This window comes from Siniperca chuatsi, linkage group LG16 (genome assembly GCF_020085105.1).
Source record: "Siniperca chuatsi isolate FFG_IHB_CAS linkage group LG16, ASM2008510v1, whole genome shotgun sequence".
Lineage (NCBI taxonomy): Eukaryota > Metazoa > Chordata > Actinopteri > Centrarchiformes > Sinipercidae > Siniperca > Siniperca chuatsi.
Window position 1 is genome coordinate 8,878,278 of NC_058057.1, and position 21,397 is coordinate 8,899,674.

The 21,397-nt window shown below is 42.7% G+C and overlaps 1 protein-coding gene across 13 annotated transcripts in view; it reads right to left on the reverse strand.

The window, feature by feature from the left end:
- The window catches only part of nrxn3b (neurexin 3b), a 280,052-nt gene extending 259,072 nt beyond the window's left edge, over window positions 1–20,980 (reverse strand). For 6 of the 13 annotated variants that reach the window (XM_044168840.1, XM_044168837.1, XM_044168841.1 and 3 more), the window contains exons 1-5: window positions 20,727–20,977; window positions 15,567–16,700; window positions 10,244–10,261; window positions 9,719–9,745; window positions 7,699–7,710 (exon numbers count right to left, since the gene is read on the reverse strand). In XM_044168840.1, coding sequence (XP_044024775.1) covers window positions 7,699–7,710; window positions 9,719–9,745; window positions 10,244–10,261; window positions 15,567–16,263 — 754 coding nt within the window. In that variant the 5' untranslated portion in view covers window positions 16,264–16,700; window positions 20,727–20,977. Of the gene's footprint in view, window positions 1–7,698; window positions 7,711–9,718; window positions 9,746–10,243; window positions 10,262–15,566; window positions 16,701–20,726 lie in introns of all 13 variants that reach the window. The other 7 variants (XM_044168844.1, XM_044168842.1, XM_044168845.1 and 4 more) reach the window with 4 other exon arrangements.
- Window positions 20,981–21,397: the final 417 nt, after the last annotated feature.

The window sequence follows — 21,397 nt, forward strand, 5'->3', positions numbered from 1 at the left end:
TTTGTTGCAAATGTTTTTAGGGCTTAAAAATACACACAAAAAAGGGTACTGCACCAATATAGCACTTCTAGTTTGCAAAAACGATAGAAATCAATGCAGCAGAAGCAGAGATATTGTTTTTATTACTCAATGCATTCTTCTTCCCTGACACACGTCAATGCAACATTATATGCCACTGGCCAATTTCCAAGCTTCGACATCAACTCTCCAGAAAAGCAACAGTTTAATCACATTTGCAATGGAAAACAAACTAAATACACTGGAGTGTCTTTCTTCTTTTTTAGCAAAGTCCAGTAAACTAACTAAAAAGCTCTGAGGAGAATGGACAGAGCTATACATAAATCCCACTGAAGTCTGGCAGCATCTGTGGACAGGCAGTAAGCACCAGCATAGCACTCCCATCTTGAGCCTGACTGTGATGTGAGGCTCATGGTGTCCACAGTACTTTGAACTGGAGAAACACAAGAAAGAGTAAGGAGGTGGAGAGAGAAAGTGAGAACCGCTAACTGGAATACTGAGGCAGACAGAGATGAATAGGGTGGGACAAAGGCAGGGAGGGAGACTGAGAGATATGGAGTCAGAGTCAGAGGAGGGGTGACGGGCAGGGAGAACAACATTATATATATATATATATATATATATATATATATATATATATATATATATATATATATATATGTACACAGTGAGACGGAGGGAGGGAGGAAGAGAGATAGAAACAGAGAGAGTGTGACAGAGGCAAAAAGCAAAAATCTTGTCTGTGTGAACTTTGCGGCAGGACTTTGAGGGGATAATTAGGGAGAGTGACTCCAGCAGTGTAGAATAAGTTCTCAGTCCTAAGCCTTCACACAGGGGGATTAGACTCAGGCAGAAGTCCTGACACCCTCCCTCCCTCCCACTCTTACTGCTCTCTAAAGTGGACTTGCCCCCATTGCCAAATTATGTCCAAAGCAACTATGGCAGTGCTCTGTATCTGTCCAACCCTGGAGTCCAGGCAGTTTAATTACAGAATGAGATACCATTCTGTATCATCTACAGTACAGGGAGTGAGTACAATTATAGGAAACAATGTGCACATTGCAGTTCTCTCCAATAGCCTGCAATAATGTCCAATATATAATTATGTACAGTGTATGTAATCATAATACTCACATTTTGATGAGACCATGTCAACAAGGTTTTAAATTAACTCTGGACTGCATTATTACAAGGTGTAACCAATATTTTGTCCCTCCCCATTGTGTGTGTGCATTCAAGTAAAATTCTCAGCGACATTAAGCTTTTGTCACACATATAGTAGATGTTTTTGTATTCAGAGGAAAGCCATTAGGTCATGCTGGCAGCAAGGCCTGCAGGCTGTAGCTTAGAGTCTCATCTCTGACCTTGGGCTAAACTGTCATACCCTGATGAACACCATCCAGGTGTCCACTGAAAGCACACCATTGATTAGACATAGGGGAGAAAATACTGATGTCACAAGTCAGTGAGCGCAATATGGGCCTTCATGAACAAGACACCGTGGTCAGAATGTGTTTCACTTTGTTTTTGTTCTATGTTAGCAGAAAATATGCTAAGGAATTGCTTTTGATCAGTGCTTTGCAAGCAGGTCCTAGTAGTGGATTAAGTGGGTTGTCAGATTTAGACAAAAGGTGTACTAAAAGTAGGAAGCTTAGTAAATTGCCTAAAATAAAATATGTTTAAATGATCATTTTGAATAAGCTAAGCTAATTACCACACTACCTTGACCAACACTTACTGTACCAACAAGGGAACACTGTAAATGGTTTTGTATAGTTAAGAGTTCAACACACAGCAGAAAATAAGCCTTCTTCTTCTCTCTACATCTTCTTCTTTTCCTTTCAGCTGTTCCCTTTCAGGGGTCGCCACAGCGAATCATGTGCCTCCATCTAACCCTGTCCTCTGCATCCTCTTCACTCACGCCAATTAACTTCATGTCCTCTCTCACTACATCCATAAATCTCCTCTTTGGTCTTCTTCTAGATCTCCTGCCTGGCAGCTCCAACCTCAGCATCCTTTTACCAATATATTCACAGTCTCTCCTCTGAACATGTCCAAACCACCTCAATCTGGCCTCTCTGACTTTATCTCCGAAACATCTAACATGAGCTGTCCCTCTGATGTACTCATTCCTGATCCTGTCCATCCTCGTCACTCCCAAAGAGAACCTCAACATCTTAAGCTCTGCTACCTCCAGCTCTGCCTCTTGTCTTTTCTTCAGTGCCACTGTCTCTAAGCTGTACAACATCGCTGGTCTCACCACCGTCTTGAACACCTTTCCTTTCATTTTTGCTGACACTCTTTTATCACACAACACACCTGACACTTTTCTCCACCCGTTCCAACCTGCTTGCACTCGCCTCTTCACCTCTTTTCCACAGTCTCCATTGCTCTGAACCGTTGACCCTAAGTACTTAAAGTCCTGCACCTTCTTCACCTCTGCTCCCTGTAACCTCACTGTTCCACCTGGGTCCCTCTCATTGACACACATGTATTCTGTCTTACTGCGGCTAAGCTTCATTCCTCTGTTTTCCAGAGCAGACCTCCATCTCTCTAGATTTTCCTCCACCTGCTCCCTGCTCTCACTACAAATCGCAATGTCATCCGCAAACATCATAGTCCATGGAGATTCCTGTCTAACCTCATCTGTCAGCCTGTCCATCACCAGAGCAAACAAGAAGGGGCTCAGAGCCGATCCTTGATGCAGACCCACCTCCACCTTGAACTCCTCTGTCACACCTACAGCACACCTCACCACGGTCTTACAGCTCGCATACATGTCCTGCACCACTCTAACATACTTCTCTGCCACTCCAGACTTCCTCATACAATACCACAGCTCCTCTCTCGGCACCCTGTCATATGCTTTCTCTAAATCTACGAAGACACAATGCAACTCCCTATGACCTTCTCTGTACTTCTTTATCAGCATCCTCAAAGCAAATACTGCATCTGTTGTACTCTTTCTGGGCATGAAACCATATTGCTGCTCACAAATGCTCACCTCTGGCCTTAGCCTAGCTTCCACTACTCTTTCCCACAACTTCATTGTATGGCTCATCAGCTTTATTCCTCTGTAGTTGCCACAGCTCTGCACATCTCCCTTGTTCTTAAAAATTGGCACCAGTACACTTCTCCATTCCTCAGGCATCCTCTCACTCTCCAAGATCTTGTTAAACAAACTAGTCAGAAACTCTACTGCCACCTCTCCTAGCCACCATACTTCCACAGGTATGTCATCAGGACCAATTGCCTTTCCACTCTTCATCCTCTTCAACGTCCTCCTCACTTCACTCTTGCTAATCTTTGCTACTTCCAGCTCCACACCAGTCACCTCTTCTACTCTTCGTTCCCTTTCATTTTCCTCATTCATCAAGTCTTCAAAGTACTCCTTCCATCTTCCCATCACACTCCTGGCACCTGTCAATACATTACCATCCTTATCTTTAATCACCCTAACCTGCTGCACATCTTTCCCATCTCTATCTCTTTGTCTGGCCAACCTGTACAAATCCACCTCTCCCTCTTTAGTGTCCAACCTTGCATACAAGTCCTCATATGCTCTTTGTTTGGCCTTTGCCACCTCTACCTTCACCTTACGCTGCATCTCCCTGTGCTCCTGTCTACTCTCTTCAGTCCTCTCAGTGTCCCACTTCTTCTTAGCTAACCTCTTTCTCTGTATACACTCCTGAACTTCCTCGTTCCACCACCAAGTCTCCTTGTCCGCTTTCCTTTTTCCAGATGACACACCGAGTACCCTCCTACCTGTCTCCCTGATCACATTAGCTGTAGTGGTCCAGTCATCTGGGAGCACTTCCTGACCACCCAGAGTCTGTCTCAGCTCCTCCCTGAAAACTACACAACATTCTTCCTTTTTCAACTTCCACCACTTCGTCCTCTGCTCTGCCTTTGTCCTCTTCATCTTCCTCACCACCAGAGACATTTTACACACTACCATCCTGTGTTGTCTGGCTACACTCTCCCCTACCACTACTTTACAGTCCCTGGACTCTTTCAGATTACAATGTCTACACAAGATGTAGTCCACCTACAGTGCTTCTACCTCCACTCTTATATGTCACCCTATGTTCTTGCCTCTTCTGGAAGAAAGTGTTCACTACAGCCATTTCCATCCTCTTTGCAAAGTCTACCACCATCTGTCCTTCTGCGTTCCTGTCCTGAAGACCAAACCTGCCCATCACATTCTCATCACCTCTGTTCCCTTCACCTACATGCCCATTGAAATCTGCACCAATCACCACTCTCTCACCTCTGGGGATGCTCTGCATCACTTCATCTAACTCACTCCAGAATTTCTTTCTCTTCTAACTCACATCCTACCTGTGGGGCATAACCACTCACAACATTGAACATCACCCCTTCAATTTCCAGCTTCAGACTCATCAACCTGTCTGATACTCTTTTCACCTCTAGAACATTCCTCACAAACTCCTCTTTCAGGATAACTCCTACTCCATTTCTCTTCCTATCTGACCCATGGTAGAACAACTTGAACCCTGCTCCTAAGCTTCTAGCCTTGCTACCTTTCCACCTGGTCTCCTGGACACACAGTATGTCCACCTTCCTTCTCTGCATCATGTCAATCAACTCTCTGGCCTTCCCTGTCATAGTCCTAACATTCAAAGTCCCTACTGTCAGTCCTACATTCGTAGCTTTCCTCTTCTCTCTCTGCCTACGAACACACCTTCCTCCTCTCCTTCTTCGTCTTTGACCAACAGTAATCCAATTTCCACCGGTACCCTGCAGGTCAACAGCACCGATGGCGGTCGTTGTTAACCCGGGCCCCGACTGATCCGGTATGGAAGTCATTTTCACGATTCACATTTTTAATTTGGCATGTGTTTTACGTCGGATGCCCTTCCTGACACAACCCTCTGTATTTATCCAGACTTGGGACTGGCACAAGAAGACACTGGCTTGTGCCCCCTTGCGATTGCATTGCCCCCTTTAACACCTGTAATGTGATCGATTCTAGCACATCACATCTGGATGTGGTGCATGCAACAGTTGACGTCTTTGACTGCTTTCATACTTAGTGTACTATATAACCAATCTCAACATAAAACATGTAAACTAACAAGTACATATAATTACTATAGAGTGCAAACACAAGCCCTTGTGATCAGATATCTGGACACATCTAGGTATGATCATATTCGGAATGTCAGCTGTAAATGTGGTCTTTGATTGGTACTTGGGCTCACTATATTTATTTCACATAAAGAGTGTCCTATCTCCAAGCACAGAATAGATCAAATTCAGTGAATTAATTAATTCAATTTGCAAACAGATGAAAACGAGTGATCTGAAAAACATCTTCATTAGTTGGACATATTTAAAAACAGGGCCTTTCAATCACTAAAATCTGAAAATAAAGATAGTGTATGTCCTTGGTGGAGTCTAATAACTGCACATATCTGCAGGTTGAAGTGCAGCATGTTGCTAACTGGAGCAATGTTGCTAACTGGAGCACAGTCCCTGGTCCACTGCCATGGCTTATAAAAAGTTTGCTATATCGTCAAAGCCATGCATCAAAAAAAGTTGCATCTCTGAGCCAAGAACAATCGGGGCCTCACTGATTGTAAGGAACAAAAACTTTCTTGATAGATGGCTGGGGGTACATGTGGCATCAGCCCAAGATTTGAGAACAGGAATGACAAGGTGCTCCATATTTTTCATTAGAAATATGTGGCTTTGCAACACTGACGGGCTCCCCTGGCCGCTTCATCTGCAGCACTCTATCCTTTTTCCTTCTGTCTTTCTCTCCCTCTTTCTCCTTCCTCCTTCAGCCCCCTCCTCCACACTCTCTAGTCACTCCTTTCGGGTCTATTATCCCCAGCCTCTCACTTACTGTGCCCTCTGAGCACTGTGCCATTTACAGTACATACACACAACTGCAGAGACATGAATGTAATAGCACAGGGACCTGCTATAAGGCACATTCTCATTTTACACATGATCCTAGTATTTCTAAATAAAAAGTCATGTATTAAGTTATGTAACCTGAATATTGCTATGGTTACATGTCTGTTAGAGTAATCTCATTTTATATCTCTAATGACTGTTAAGTGATTTTTGATTAAGTAGCCACAATTCTGATACTGTTATTCATTCATTTTCTTAACATGGTTACCCTTTCCAGGGCCCCAAGAGTAATTAGCCTATTCAGGTATTATTGCAGGGTTAATATAGATATAGAGACAATCATTCACACTTACACCTATGAGTAATTCCCCATAGGTGTCCCTAGTCCATCTGATTTGCATGTCCTTGGACAGTTAGAGGAAACTGGAACACCCAGAGGAAACCCACACAGACTCCACGTAGAAAGTGCCAGAGCGGTGCATCAAACCTGGGTCCTTCTTGATCTGTTATGCAACAGTGCTAACAACTGAACCGCTGTGGGACACCTCACTACACACTGATCAGCGTAGTGCTACCTAATATGTTGATGTAATACAAGTGTAAGGGAATTCTGTTTTTGGTTTTACCCCATCCGCAGGGGGAATACAGTGCAGGGTCTGATACAGAGCCAGTTGTTCAGAAGAGTGAACATAGTCAGGTCACACACATCACATTTCAGCCAAAAGTCAGAAAATACATAACTTTCCTTTACGTGATATCAATCAAGACAGATGGTAACAACTAAGCATTCGCTGAGCCCTTCCCCAGCACAGGGATTGTCAAATCAACCAGCAACCGTAATTAGGCAGGCCTGTCAAGCTTTGGATTTATTCACATGAAGAAGTGGTGGGCATGAGGCTGTAGTAACACCTATACACGGTATCCAAAGTTTGGAGTTTGGTGTTTTTTTAGCATAAAAAAATGACACCCCCCCCCAGTGAACAGGCAACTCACACACAGCATTGTAGCAAGTCTCATTGAGGGCACGTTTCAATCAATTAAATTGATATCAATCAAAACTGGTAATCATAATTCACTGTTGTCTTCCATCTAGCTAAAAAGGAGGCACAAACACACACACACACATACAACACACATGCCCACACACAACTACACAGTGTATCACATGGCTTTGATAAATGAATAATGAGGATATTCTCTGCACAATTGCAATATACACAGGCCACTGCTGTGACCTCATTCAAATGAAGCCAAATGTCAGGTCTAATTCACCAATCAGCTCCTTTTTAACAGACACCAAACTGTCACATCCAGTAAAGCACTTACACACACAAATGCTTGTATGTGTACACACAAATACATGTATGCCTCATCTTCACATAGACAGTCTATTATTAATATTTACTGCTTGCAAAAACACTGAATAATCCAACGCAGAGCTTAGTCTCGTCATTTTATATTAAACAGTGATAATCAAGTGAAAATCACTTAGTCTCCGGTACTGACACCGTATTTCTTTCCATCACTACTCATTTCTCCACTCTGTCACTCATCCTTCATGCAACAGGGGATGTGGGCGCTCGTTAGCTCGAAAGCATTGGGTCCCCTGATTGTGGCTTTCTCTCTCAAACACACAGACGAGCATATACACACATTTAATGAACACACATAATGAATGATTAACCAGTGGCAGCACAAGCGGAAATGCAACACACACACACACACACACACACACACACACGCAGCTCTTGCAGCGCAGATAAGAGTACAGTAGGGAAAAAGGGATTGCTGTACCTTTGTTTCTACCTACAGTTTTTGGAGAGGAGAAAGGATCCGTAGAGATAAAAGAGAGAAGAGTGTCATCCCGCGCAGAGCACCAGAGAAAGACAGCAAAAAGTGGGGATAAGCTATTGTTAGTCTACAGTAAGTCTGTACACTGCCAACTGACACTTTCATGCAAAATGTTGACAATCATGCAAATGGTGGAGAAATGGAAGAAGCGCACATGGCAGCACACAACAACTGACATTTCACAATTTTAACACACATTTTCTATTTTCTTTATCTTTTGGTGAATTGCATTACTTTACTAAGGTCACACCAGAAAGAGGAACAGCAAAATCCGTTTGTATGTCCTCTTAATATAAGTGGTACTTGAAGCCTGGTGACTATTTGAGGGTCGTGCAGTGGACACCATTGATTATGGCTACTTTTGTTCATGGCAAAATGGAAACGAAGAGGAAAGCTCTATTGACCTCACTTGTTATTTAGAGAAGGAAGTCCATGAGTAAAAAGCAAAATAACAGCTTTCTCAAATTTGGGCTCTCCGGTTATCTCCGTTACCTCAAAGGTCAGCGCTGTCAAGAGGGTTTACAATTAGTCAAATTCAAAGTTAAACTCTATGTGAAAGCACCGCGGGGATTTACTTCACGTTCACATGCAAATCCAGAGATCTTAGGGATTGTATTGAAAAGAAATTATGTCTGTACAAAATGTCACTGTTATAAATGCTGGTGTGACCGAGCCCTAACACAGGCCGCCTCTGCAATGCTCACTCTTCATATTTTCTTCCAAACCCTATCGCCAGAAGAGATTGTTGATATTGGACAATTCAGCAAACGTCTTTGAATCATGTGATACAACTGAAAGCTCCAGAACAACTACTAAATGAACCGTGAGTTAAGATTGTTTTGCCAACTGCAGTTTCCAAGGTCAAGAATTAACTTTGGAGCTTTACTTTTATGCCAACATAGATAAGAAGTCCTTAAAGTGCTCAGGAAGAAATGAAAATTTGAACTACTTAGTGATTTGTGATACTGGGCTATGTATAAACAAACTACAATTCCATGACAACTCCAAGGAAACTCCATCTGCTGAGGAAGATCATGTGGTATAACTAAAAGCCTTGATCAACTGCTCTTTCCAAGATCAAGAATGAACTTAAAATGATTTGTTTCTATATCTGCGCATGGTGACTACGGTATGGTTTAGTCAGAGAAAGACTGTGGTTATGGCAAATAAACTAAGATGAAGGTATAGCTAAGATTAGGCATCTAAAACACTTGGTTACAATTAGAGGAATATAATGGCTATGGTTTAAAAAAGAGGCAACATTAAATGTTACATTGCAACAGTAACGGGAGGCAAACTCCGGTCTCCCGCGTGAACCACCTCAACCTTCATACCCTTCCTTCATCCTTCCCACACCACTTCCTGCATTGTCACTGGATGTAAATTGTGTGCTGCAGATTTGTCCAATATGAACATAATTGCAAGGGATACTAGGGTGTTTCTACTACATGTACCTAACCATGACACTTCTTGTTCCTTATATTCTCTCTATCTCCCATACCCCTCTTCTTCTTCCTCTAAGCTGTCTCCCCTAATTCCAGTGATTTTCTTATCCACCCTCCTGCTTCCCTGCCCCCCGCCCCCTCCCCATCGCTGCAGAGGTCGAGCAGGAACAGTGGAGTGTGTCACTGCATGTTAGCTGTGGAACTGAGAACAGTACACAATTATGTAATACACAGAAACCTGGGTGAAACGAGGGTGAGGAGACACAGAAGCATAGAGAGAGAGAGAGAGACGAAGGTGAGATGAGGAACATGCCATGCCGCCGTGCACCCTTCCCCACCAACACACACACACACAAACCCTCCCACTTCTCTGCAGCAACAATGGGAGCATTGCAACACACAAATGCACACGGACAGGTAGTGAAGGCACACAGCATAAAATTACGCCCCAAAACCAAGCCAGGCGGTGAGTGAACAAAAAAGGTAATAGAGCTCTACAAAGTAAAAGAACAGAGTACCTTGCTCTGCCTTCAGGTGTGCGAGGCCTTGAGGAGAAAAATTCAGAGAGGGACAGAGAAATTTGAGAACAGCACACCAATACTACAGTTGTATTGTCATTATGCATGCTTTGCATGATGGCAAACCATGGCTATCACACTAAAAGCAAAGCTTTCCCAAGTGCATCTGAAAACTTTCTGTTGAAACAGACAATTGACTAATAAAGCGAGCAACACAGTATGTGAATATAAAGTAGCTCTGCAGGTTGTTTACTGAATAAATGCCAATTATAAATTATGTAACTGGATTACTGGTACATGTTTGCTTGGCTTGACTGAATGCATAAACATTTTTACTAGATTACATAACTTTAAATGAAATTAAGAACTTTTGGTGCATTTATATTGTAAAGGGTATGGTCTAGACCTGCTCTATATGAAAAGTGCCCTGAGATTACTTCTGCTATGATTTGACGCTATATAAATAAAATTTAATTGAATTGAACATTTTAACTGAAACTATGACTAGTCCTTCTTGAGACTCACCTGGTTTTCTCTGGACTGCTGTGGAATTGTCACAGGAAAGGAGAGAAAGCAAAGAGAAGTCCTGCATTAGCAACCACACTACAGCTGCTTTTGCATGTGGATCTAACATGCAAAACATAGCACACTTCTAAGCATTGTGTTTCCATGTAAGGAGCAAGAGCTGCCCCTTGACATGCCCGATCAAAATAACTACTTCAGTATAAATCCCTGTGGAGAGAAGCACATAAAATTGCATCTGTCCCATCTTCTGAGGGGAATCAGATTGACATTACACCTTTAGCAAACAACTCTTTCACATTTCGAATATTGTTACAGTAACATAATATTCCACATCTCGTATCACACAGAGTGCCTCACACACATAAAAAAAGACATAAATCCATGAGGATTTATGGTGTTGTGAGGTTTGTGGATTTTGAGATGCTCCTTGTCAGACCCATATCTTTCTCCTCCACCTCCCCTTTTGCCCCTTTCACCCACCCACCCAACTTTTTCTGCACACTGACCCAAATTCAACACACCCCTTGTGGTTTCTTAGGGGGAATTCTCACTGTGGGGTTCCTGTAGTTAACAGTATGGCATGGCAAAAAAATAAATATAATAAATATATAAGCCACACATTAAGCTTCAATCCTTGCGGCAAACATCCTCACCAGGATCTCACCCGTGGATGACACCCTGTGGGTATCAAACATGCCAGTTTGATTTAGGGCACATGAAAGATCACTCAGTGAATTCAGTCTCAGTTCTATCTGTGGTTATATGTTGAGCTTTCATCCAGCATCCTACCTCTTTAGTTTCAAACCTGGTGCTTGTAGCCTAAAATTAATATTGAGAGATTTCTGTAATCAGAGCCCCATAAGAGCATCAAGGACTGACAAGATGAAATTAGCAAATTTTAATTAAGACAGACTATATTAGACGTTTTAAGTGTCGGCTCTAATACACATTATCTGATATTAATTTGACTCAGGGCTGTGCCTTGATCTCTGCTCAGGCTGCACAGAGGCCTGACCTGTTTCCCACCACTGGATATAATTGGAGATTTTCATGCTTTATTTTCCTCTCTGACAGTTAAGTCCTTATAAAATTTTAAATTTAACAAACTCAGCATAGGACATAAATATCATTTGAGAGGAGGCACAGAGAGACAAATATTGTAGAAGGTGCTGGTGGAGCCGAGGTGAGATTTTTTCCTGTCTCCTTCAGGGAGTCCAAAATGGCTGCTACTTCTCCTCCCACACAAGACGGATGACATTGGGAGAGGAAAAGGAAGGACGACGCATGGAAGTGGGGGGAAGCGGGGTAGTGGCCAGCTGATGGACAGCAGCGCAGTTCCAGCTCTCGAGAACTGGGTGACTTAAGACCCCTGAATGTATGTGCCTGAATGAGCAGGCACAAGTGTTTTTTTCTGACTGTGGAAACGCTTGTGTTTAATAAGCGTGCATAAACGCTCAGTTTGTAGATAAAACCCTTTCTCTTGATGCGACAGCGCCCAGAACAAGCCAATGTGCTGTGGAGGACATGTGGTCCAAGCATAATCCTCTGCTCTATTTTACCAGCAGCTTCACCACTCAAATCCAAACATAATTTTCAGCTTGGGCACTAGACACAAATGCCCTCTACACTGGAATCAGGCAAGTCCCTGCACCATTTTTTTCCCCCTGACCTACTTTTTATAGTAAGATTATTGTAACTGTCATTTTTTCCATGTCTGTTTATTAATCCCCAAAGCTCAGCCTGAAGGCCCCATTTTAGCACTTGCTTAACAGTTTACTTGCCCTAGCTACTAATTACTAGCCTTCCATCAAACCAGTGAATATTTTTTTATGCAAAAGGGGCCTTAAACTGTTCATTACACATGCAGGATGTGGGATTGCAACAGAGGAAATGGGAGGTTGTTTTACATATTCATTAAACAATCCAGTGTAGCTCTTTATAACCTTGACCTTATGCATATCTCATTGTAACTGGAAAACCCTAAGGTATTCAAGAGACTTCATAATGTCACCCCTTTTAATTTAATTGAACTGAATGAGGGACAATATCCAGATCATTACCATAAAAGATACTGATATTTGCACAGCTAATAACAGGAGCAGAATCAAGTTGATATTAAAGATGACTCCGCACAAAGAAGTAGCTTAAGAGTTATCAACGGCGCGCACAACAAAGGGGCTGAAGCTACGGCAGCGGATTTGCCTGCCAAAGTCGACACATGTGGACAGCGAGTGGTGAGTGGCGTCTAATTTCAGCTCATTGCCCTGACACAGTTAGTCACACTGATACATCCTGATCCACATGGGAGGAGAGACTGAACATGTGTTTTATGGCCAACTGTTTATGGTGCTAAGCTGCTAGCCGAGCTGGACGGTTTGGGAAAAGCTGCAGGAGCTAAGAGAGAGACAGGAGTGTCTCATGATTATCACTGCTGTGAAATAATGATGCTTCAGCAGTAGGCCAACCCAGCTATCCCATGATGCAAGAAATGCACACCAAAAATGAACCCCAAACAGTGTGGGAATATGGTTGCTTGTATGCTCGTATGCTTTTTGGCACAATGGGCACAAACAGGCTCTACCCTACTTCCCCATCCCATTTTCTCATCTCACATGTTAATTCTGCCCACTCCTCGTATTTCCCTTCTAGGCCATTGGGCTAACAGGCTACCATTAGGAATACGGCTGGCAAAATGCTTCCAAGGCCCAGTCCACTCAGTCAGTCAGCCATCTGCCCATTTTAACGAGCAGCTCCAGGGCCTTGTTGCTTCATGTCTACGTGTGTGTTTGTGTGCACGCCTGTAAATGCAAATGTGCCTGAGTGTGTGCATGCGAGGCCCGGGCCATGCAGCATGACAATGTAACATATAAATATTCACAGGTTTGACAGATTGCTTTCATTGCTCATTAATGTACAGCATAATCAACAGTATGCCGACAAAAACAGGTGTGCTCAGCAATTGTTCACATGTAACTGCAACCAAATGGCTAAAGTTTGAACACTCTGAATATCCCTTGAAAACATTAGGTGCTTGAGGGCTGCTTTAACAACAAGTATTATGACACTTGTAGACATGTGGACATAACAATAAAGAAAAAAACCTGTGCTAGTTTGCCGCTAGACAGTTTGAATTGACGGTGGTGTTTGTGCAGGCATTTCCCGGGCAAATTAGCCATCTCTGTTCTCATTATCCTCCTAATTATGTTTCCCTGTCTCTGTGGCATAATCAACAATCAGCCACATCAGTTAATGGGAAGGCAGAAAAGAGCAGCAGTCAGATCAGTTGGGGCGCTAACGTGACTACCCTTCCTGCTTCGCTCTTTTATTGCTTGAAAACAGAAGATGGGGAAAAGGTGCGCAAATAGATGTGCGTGTGAGAAAGAAAGACAGTCAGAGAGGAAGTAAGCAGGGGGTGGTTCTTGTACAACAGCTGACCTCCTGGGACAAATTGGGGTACAACAGGCCTGTGGTGAAGTCACTCGTCACACTTGCTCTGCCCTGGGGCTGAGATATGACCATATCTTTCCCTGTCCAAGCTGTCTGGCTGAGTCGCAAGTGCACTCTTAAAATCTTGGTTGTTTTAACGCGAGGATGTCGTAATTCCCATGTCAGCTCTCAGGAGGCTCTCAGACAAATGGACCGTCTACTCCTCCTCCTCCTCCTCATCCTCCGTCGACTGTTCAACAGAGGCAATGAGAAAATGGGATGAAGTGAAAATGGGGCAAGTCCAGTCCGTCTGCTTGACTGCTCTGCAACCAGCACATTGCGTGCTATCCTGAACAATGCCACAGGCTAGCGCTTGGGATTTAAGCTCCAAACAGCTTTGTTTGAGCAGCAAATGATGGGACATATTATGAAACCAAATACAACAAAACTGCTGCACAAAAATCTAAAAATGCTTATTCTAAATGCATGCTATAATGGTGACAAATTATCACATCTCAACTGTATAAGACACGGTTTAAAATTAGCTTGCAAACAGTGCTGTAGAATTCAGTGAGCATTCCCCTGATTTTTGGCAAAATGGAGTCATTCCTCAGCCATGTCAGTCGGATTTAGACAGGCAGGAAGTGGGTCAGCAGTGGAGGAAATTTGACATGGGTCTGTTCACACAAAGTTATCTTTTACAGTGCATACACATGAAGAAAAGAGTTAAGCGTGTAGAATTGTGGTGAAATTGTGTATTCTCTGGATTACGGGTCTAAATATGAAAAACAGAAACATTTTTTAAGATGTGGAAGATGCAGTAGCAAAAGTTAGTTATTCTTGGCATCAGCTGGCATTGATCTTAAGGCTACAAGAAGTGGTATGTTTTCAAAGATTTAGGTTTTAACATTAAGCAGCCCTCAACCAGCAGCAACAGGGTCATACAAAAACTGAAAGTAGTTCTCTGTATAGTACAAGAGAAATATATTTTTTAGTGTTTCCCGGTGAGGGAGGGAAGGACGGCTTTTAAAAGTGGGTTCTGCATTAAATCACTGTCACTTGGGCCATTTTATGGTATATGTAAGTATTAGTTGGAAAAAAACTTAGTATGCCTATAACTTTAAAGGTGTGGAGATAAAATAGGGTAGAATATAGTCAGTACTGCATCTTATTACACTCCCCAAAAAAGAGATGACCTTGGCACAGAAGCAGAGGAAAAATAGATTAAGTTGTTTCTCATCCAAACATTGTGTGTACCTTCAGGTCCCTGCACCACCTTGCAAGAGCTGAATATATTTAATGGAGAAAAGAGAACTGAGTGTTGTAATTTTAGTCATATCAGCTAATACCGTATCCACAGCTTCCTCATCAAAAGTAATAACTGTGAAGTGAGAGGAAATGCTGAGCACATCACCTCCAATTTAATTCCCACATGAAATGTGAAGACTTTCTAAAAGAAGCTGTAAGAGCAACAATCCACAAAGAAATATTTTGATTCTATGTCCTGTGTGAATTGCATGAAATCTATACACATGAGAGTATAGCTGCTTGTGCGCCATATAAATTACGTTGATGTGTAAATAATACATTGCAATCAATTCACATTTTTCAAGGCATTTCATAAATTAAGTAAATCTAATTTCAGTTTAATTTGTAACAAAATACATTGAGTTTTAAGCCACACACCATGAGATGATTTTAACAATATATAGTAGAGCTGGTGCAAAAAGCAAATACAGTATGAGGGGTTAATATAACAATTTTATACCTGGAGGCACACAGTAAATCCGCCATTAGCTCAGTTCTAAATTTGTATGGAATCCCTCAGAATTTTTTACAAAGATTTTAATCAATATTCAGCGCTTGACACAGAAAGCTCTGGTGCCAGCCCTCTTACCTTCAGTGCAGTATCGACCTACATATCCAGTTTTGGAGCAGTCACAGTAGGTTTCTCCATCTGCCAGTGAGCAGATCCCGCCATTCTCACAGGGGTTCTCTGTGCAAAGGCCCATCATCTCCAGGCGTACTTTCTGACTATTGATGAGTGTGGGCAGCTTACTCCCATAACTGAGGTCTGTGATAATTCCCTTGAATGGTGGTAGCTCACGGACAGAGGGCAGGGTGATGGCAGATGTGCGGATGTCCCCAGGGAGCCCTCCGAGGAAGAGGTCACTTACAATCTTCATGAACCGTCGCTGGGGCTGCACCTCTTCCGTCTTGGTCTGGCCATCCACGGCCAAGCCAGTCCGCAAATTGTGCCTGTTGATGGCAGCAAAGTGCCAGCGGCTGTCGTTGACCATCTTGTCAGAGGTGATGGTGGTCTCAGCGCAGTCAATGCTGACGCGAACCTGCAGCTTACCCTCGGATACTGTGAGTAGCAGAAAATCGCAATATCCGCCGTCGTCGAAGTAGAGCAGCAGGCCTTCCGATTCTGAAGTCTTGAATTGAAATGTCAGATCACTTCTGGAGCTGGCGTCCCAGCGCAGGTAGCGGGCCCACTGACCTTCAGAGCCAGTAAACTCCAAGCCTACACTCAGGCCCAGCACGGTACTTAGCAGTAAGAGGACATGTCCAGGTAGGCTGTTGGGATTCATTGTAGAGAATAACAGGATGCACCAGAAGAGGGTTAGAACTGGAGATAGATCCTCAAAGTGATAATAACATCTGATTATGGCTGTGTTCCAGGATTTATCTGCTGAATGTTATATTCCACACAGATAATTTTACAGTCAGGCGGAGAATGCAATATCCGTTTTTTTTTATGTCTGAGGCAGATCTAATGTTGATAATGGACGGAATTGAATCTTCTCAGCCAAGTCTAAGCAGAGATATATGGAAAAATATCCAATTGCCACACAAAGTGGACAGGTGAACGTGCTAAGATGAAGGTGTGTTTTGTCAGTGATTCAGAGCTTCATCTTGCGATTTTTCTTTGAGGCGACTGCCTGGATTGAAGCACATAACCTTCATCGTTGGTCCAGTTCCGTGCCCCATGGTTTGACCTCCAGCTTCGGGCACACCTTTGACAGAACTGCAGAAAAAAACATCATTTTAGGCAAAAATTCATGTTTTTCAATGCCAATTGGCATGACAAAGGAGCCACCTGCAAATAATATAAGTGATTTGGATCACTATTAATGAATGCATAAACTTAAAAGATACAAAAAATGGATACAATATCATATATCGAATCTAATGCTATCCAATACATTAGCTCTGTAACAAATGATGATGATTTGTGAAACTTAAAATGTTCCATTTTGGCTATCACTGTGTGAGAGAGGCGCTGATTCAACTCTGAGGTCATTTTTAGGCAGCATTTTGTTGTCGTAATTAGGTCAGTTCAAAATTAAGATGTTATTCGAAAGAAGCAGAATAGAGGAAACAGTGCAAGCTTTTGTGCCAACAAGTTTAGTAAAATATACAGTAATGCCTTACAGATAAACAAAATTTTGCCTATGAGTTTAGATCAAGCTGTAAGAGGATATTGAGAGCACCATTCAATGCAGATTTGGCTCTCCATGTGGCCATTAACTACCACTAAATAACCGCTATTAACATCCATTAAAGGTTTACGAGCATTTTATGCAGGGTGCAGGGTTCCATTTCTACCAATTACCCATTTTATTTGGAGACCAACTCAAATAATTGTTCAGAGTTTTAAAGCCTTGATTTGAGAGTTGAATTCCCAGATAGTGGTAGCACAACACAGAAATTTTGCGGGGGGAAAAAAAACAACAAAAAAAACATCTAGTAGACTGCTGTTGCTGATTCTGTGATGAGTAAAAATCCATCGAGGTGAGCCAGAACATGTGTTAAGCCTCAAACGTTAGCCTGATATCTGTAAGGGCCTGCTGGGATCCTGATAAATATGACTAATTATCCACCGCCACTCTCTCTCTCATTTGCATGTCTTTGGGGGATTACAATCATAAACAGCTATTCAGAAAGATGTTGAATGGCACCACCTCATATTCGAATACCACCACTATTAACATTTTTGAAATTTTCTTCCAATGAATACATATTCAAATTATTTCCATCCCCAAAACCTGGATGACACTGGTATGGAATATTAACTAGCTCGCAAGCCCTTTCTTGCTCCACCTGTACTCATTCGGTTCTGTTTAAATTTGCTCAGCAAAGCTAGAAATAATTCTCATGGCGAAACCTTATATGTGTGTGTACTCTTCCAGCTCTTTGCCCTTGCAATTGTTTTGGCAGTGGGCTGCACACCAGACAAACGCATTGTCCAATCATGACAGTAGCATAGAACCATGCAACACAATAGCGCCTTTAACCACCTGCCCTGAATAGTTAATCTTGCTGCAGCAGGCGAGCTATTGAATTCTAGTAACTGATACCTGTGCTAATGCACTGTGTGTGCGCACACGCATGTGTGTCCCTGTGTAGGAGTGTGCATGTGTGTGTTCCTCTGGCAACACTGGGTTGCCTGGCTGGATCATTGTCTTTGTCTTAAAAGTGACTCGGTGAGACAGCAGAGAGGTTAAAAGGTTCTGTGTGGTGAAAATAACCCTGAACACAGCTGCGTCAATCCAACCCACCAACTATAGAGATGTGCTGTGTGTGTCCCTTCAATAAGCAAAGCCTGATATTCCCATGAAACCTGAGAAGCCGGTCTGCTATGAACACTGGCCCTGGCCTCAATTCAATTAACATGACTTATTGTGTGTATTGCCTAACTGAGGCATCAGGTGTCCCTGTGAGCCTTCGATGTGATAGAGAATGCTAACAATGCTAACATGTTCTCTCTCAGTTAACTAAAGCACTAATGGGGACTTCTTTTCCTCCAGTGTAAGAAATACCTGGTTACAATAACGTCACTCGCATTTAACCCCAAATACAACATTTTAAATTAGGCTCAAAAGCTTGCTCATATTCATTTACTTGACATTTGACAAAATGAAAGCTCTACCAGATGTCCATAACCTCCAACATCCAACTTAATGTCAAAACAGTCCTCCTGCTAGCTAGCCCGTAGGCTGGGCTAAATTAGGATAATGTGGTGAGAAGTCACATTTCACACGAAATATTTTACTGACACTTTACCCCACAGGCTTGTTATGAAAGATGCCCTTCAGCTAACCCCACGCCTGATAGCATCCTCACCAGTCCTCACGCTGGAGGGCAAAAAAATGAAAAGCAAATTAAGAAGCTATTTTGGGCTACTTAAAGAAGTAAGTTACGTGTTTAACTAGCACACACAGAAACTTGTTTTTCACTGTTAATTAAAAAAAAAAAGTAGGCCACACATTTCAAAATGTAAAGGTATATCTACCTTGACGTCAGCAGTTACGTTAGCTAGCTCTTTTGTTCTTGATAGTTTTAAGTATGCAAGAATAAGCACATATTTTCCGGTATATATACACGTTGAATTATTAAATAGAGCAGCATATGAGATGGCCTGCACGGGATACCGTCACTGACTGACCATAAATGATGCACTGATGCATCCAGCTCCGGTGCTGCAGATTTATTGACATGTTTTGTAATGTAGCCTAGCCCCCATCACGCGCTGGAGACCCCTCTGCCCCCCACCCCGCTGTGCTCCCTGTCTATCACAAGCTTCAGCCTGGAGGAGCGATTTAATCCGACATCAGTCACAGCAGACAAGGGTATCCTACATTTGGGAGTGTGTCCGGACCTGCTAGTCTACTGGTTAGACAAAGTGAGGTCCAGGGACCACCAGGTGGAGGGGGGCTTTAAGGGGCACCAAGCGGTCGCCAGCAAAAAGTGAATAACATTAATTGAGAATTTCACCATTTCCATTCACTATACAATGAATATGTTTGGATGTGTTTGTTGATCACGTGTTACTGTATATCTAAATCATTCAGCCACACAAATCTAAATCTGATGGTTCATCCGGATAAATAAAACTTATTTGGGGGTCCTAGACATGCATGATCTGCCTCTTTAAGGTCATTTTAACTGCACATACTTTATCACAGCTGCACAATTTGGCACCACCCTGTATTGTCACAGAATGGAAGGACATTCATTCTATCTGTCGCCAAATGAACATCTGTGCAAAAATCACTACTACTGAAGAAAGAGTTTCGCATTTAACCCTATATGCTTTAGAAGAATAAAATAGCTTGCAACATAGCAGCATAATTATGACTAATTGCACATATATGAAATATTATTATTATGGCCAGCAATCCCTAGAAAAATAAAGGTGGGCACAAGGGCACTGTTTAGCTTACTCTGCAGTGAGCACAAAGACAGAAGTTCCTGCAGGGATATTAAATGATAGTGGCTCCCCGTTGGATTTTGTCACCCAGACACGCTTTCACAAAATGAGTGCAATAACCAAGTTACAGATCATACTTTTGATCGTTTAGTGGAATATTCGAAATCTTCAAGTGAAAGTAATGCGCATAAAACCGACTAGAAATCCGACCCGCAGCGCTGCACCGATGAATAAAACAGCGGGCAACGTTTTCCAGCAGCGCTCCAGCTTTCCCTCTGCTCCTCGCACGGTGGCAGTCTGACTGTTGCTCGAGGGTTTACAAGCCCTTGCTTCAAAAATTACGAAGCGAAAATTTGAGCAGGAGTCGGGTTTATATTTGCAAGAAATCATTTGTAAAGCGTAATAAGTTCTGGCAGCTTGTGCTTTAGTGTTTACGGTGTAATATAGGCCTACTGAGCTCTCCCCACTGAGAGACGCGATTCAGTGAGCTGAAACTTTCCGTCTCAACGCTGTTCACTCATTCCCCACGAATCTATTTGTCACAAATTCAGCACTGATGAGGGAACGTGGTCTCTCGAGATGTGGTTCTCCCACAAATCACCGGCTCTTCTGTGGTTAAACTGCGGGTGAGAGCTTTCAAACTAATCATCCAAACCATCCCACTGCGTTTAAATCCCCATCTCAGCCCAAACTCACCAATTCCACATCAGGTTCACAGAAAAGGAAAAATCTTGCAGAAAAACTTCAGAATCCCACAACATAAACACCTTCATGAAACACCTAATGCATGGGGGACGGGATAATAAAAACAGGAATAGCCCAGTTTTAATCTGCTCCTACCTTTCCGTGCAGAGAGACGATTCCGGACGGATAAAGCCTATGTTTAAATATAGCAAGTTATAATAATCCAGAGCAGAACTCCATTCAGAAACTGTAGTATTTTTAATTTTTTTCTGCCCAGGGCGGTGAGATGCTGACGCTGGTGATGAGGAGGTTATTATAAGTGAGGCGCGGTGGAGGGAAAGGCAGCGGTCCTCCTTCCCCCGGCTCAGTGAACGCGCATCTCTCCGCTCGGCTCACTCAGCGCAACTGATGATGGGCCCCTGGTTTTCTCTCTCACTGACGCTCTGACCCGCCTTCTACACAGTACTCTGCACAGTGGGGGAAAATCATTCAAATTGGAGAGAAAATAGGGAAAATAGCCCCTCAGGACAAATTACCAATAGTGAAAACTCTTTGTTCCTTATTCCTAGATAGGCTTTCATATGCAGTATAATACTATTTGTGCGCTGGAATTATGAACGCACAGGACATGTACACTGAGCGATCACTGCATGGCAGTGAAATCACATTTTTCACATAAATATGCACATTGTATGCATATTATTGCTGTTGTGTGGCTGACAGGCTGGATCTACAATGTAGGCTAAGGGTTTTAAAGGTGACCACTGACAGTCGGGGAACTAAAGGCTTTGCCTTTGCTTGCCCTGGAACTGCTTCTGTTTAATCCG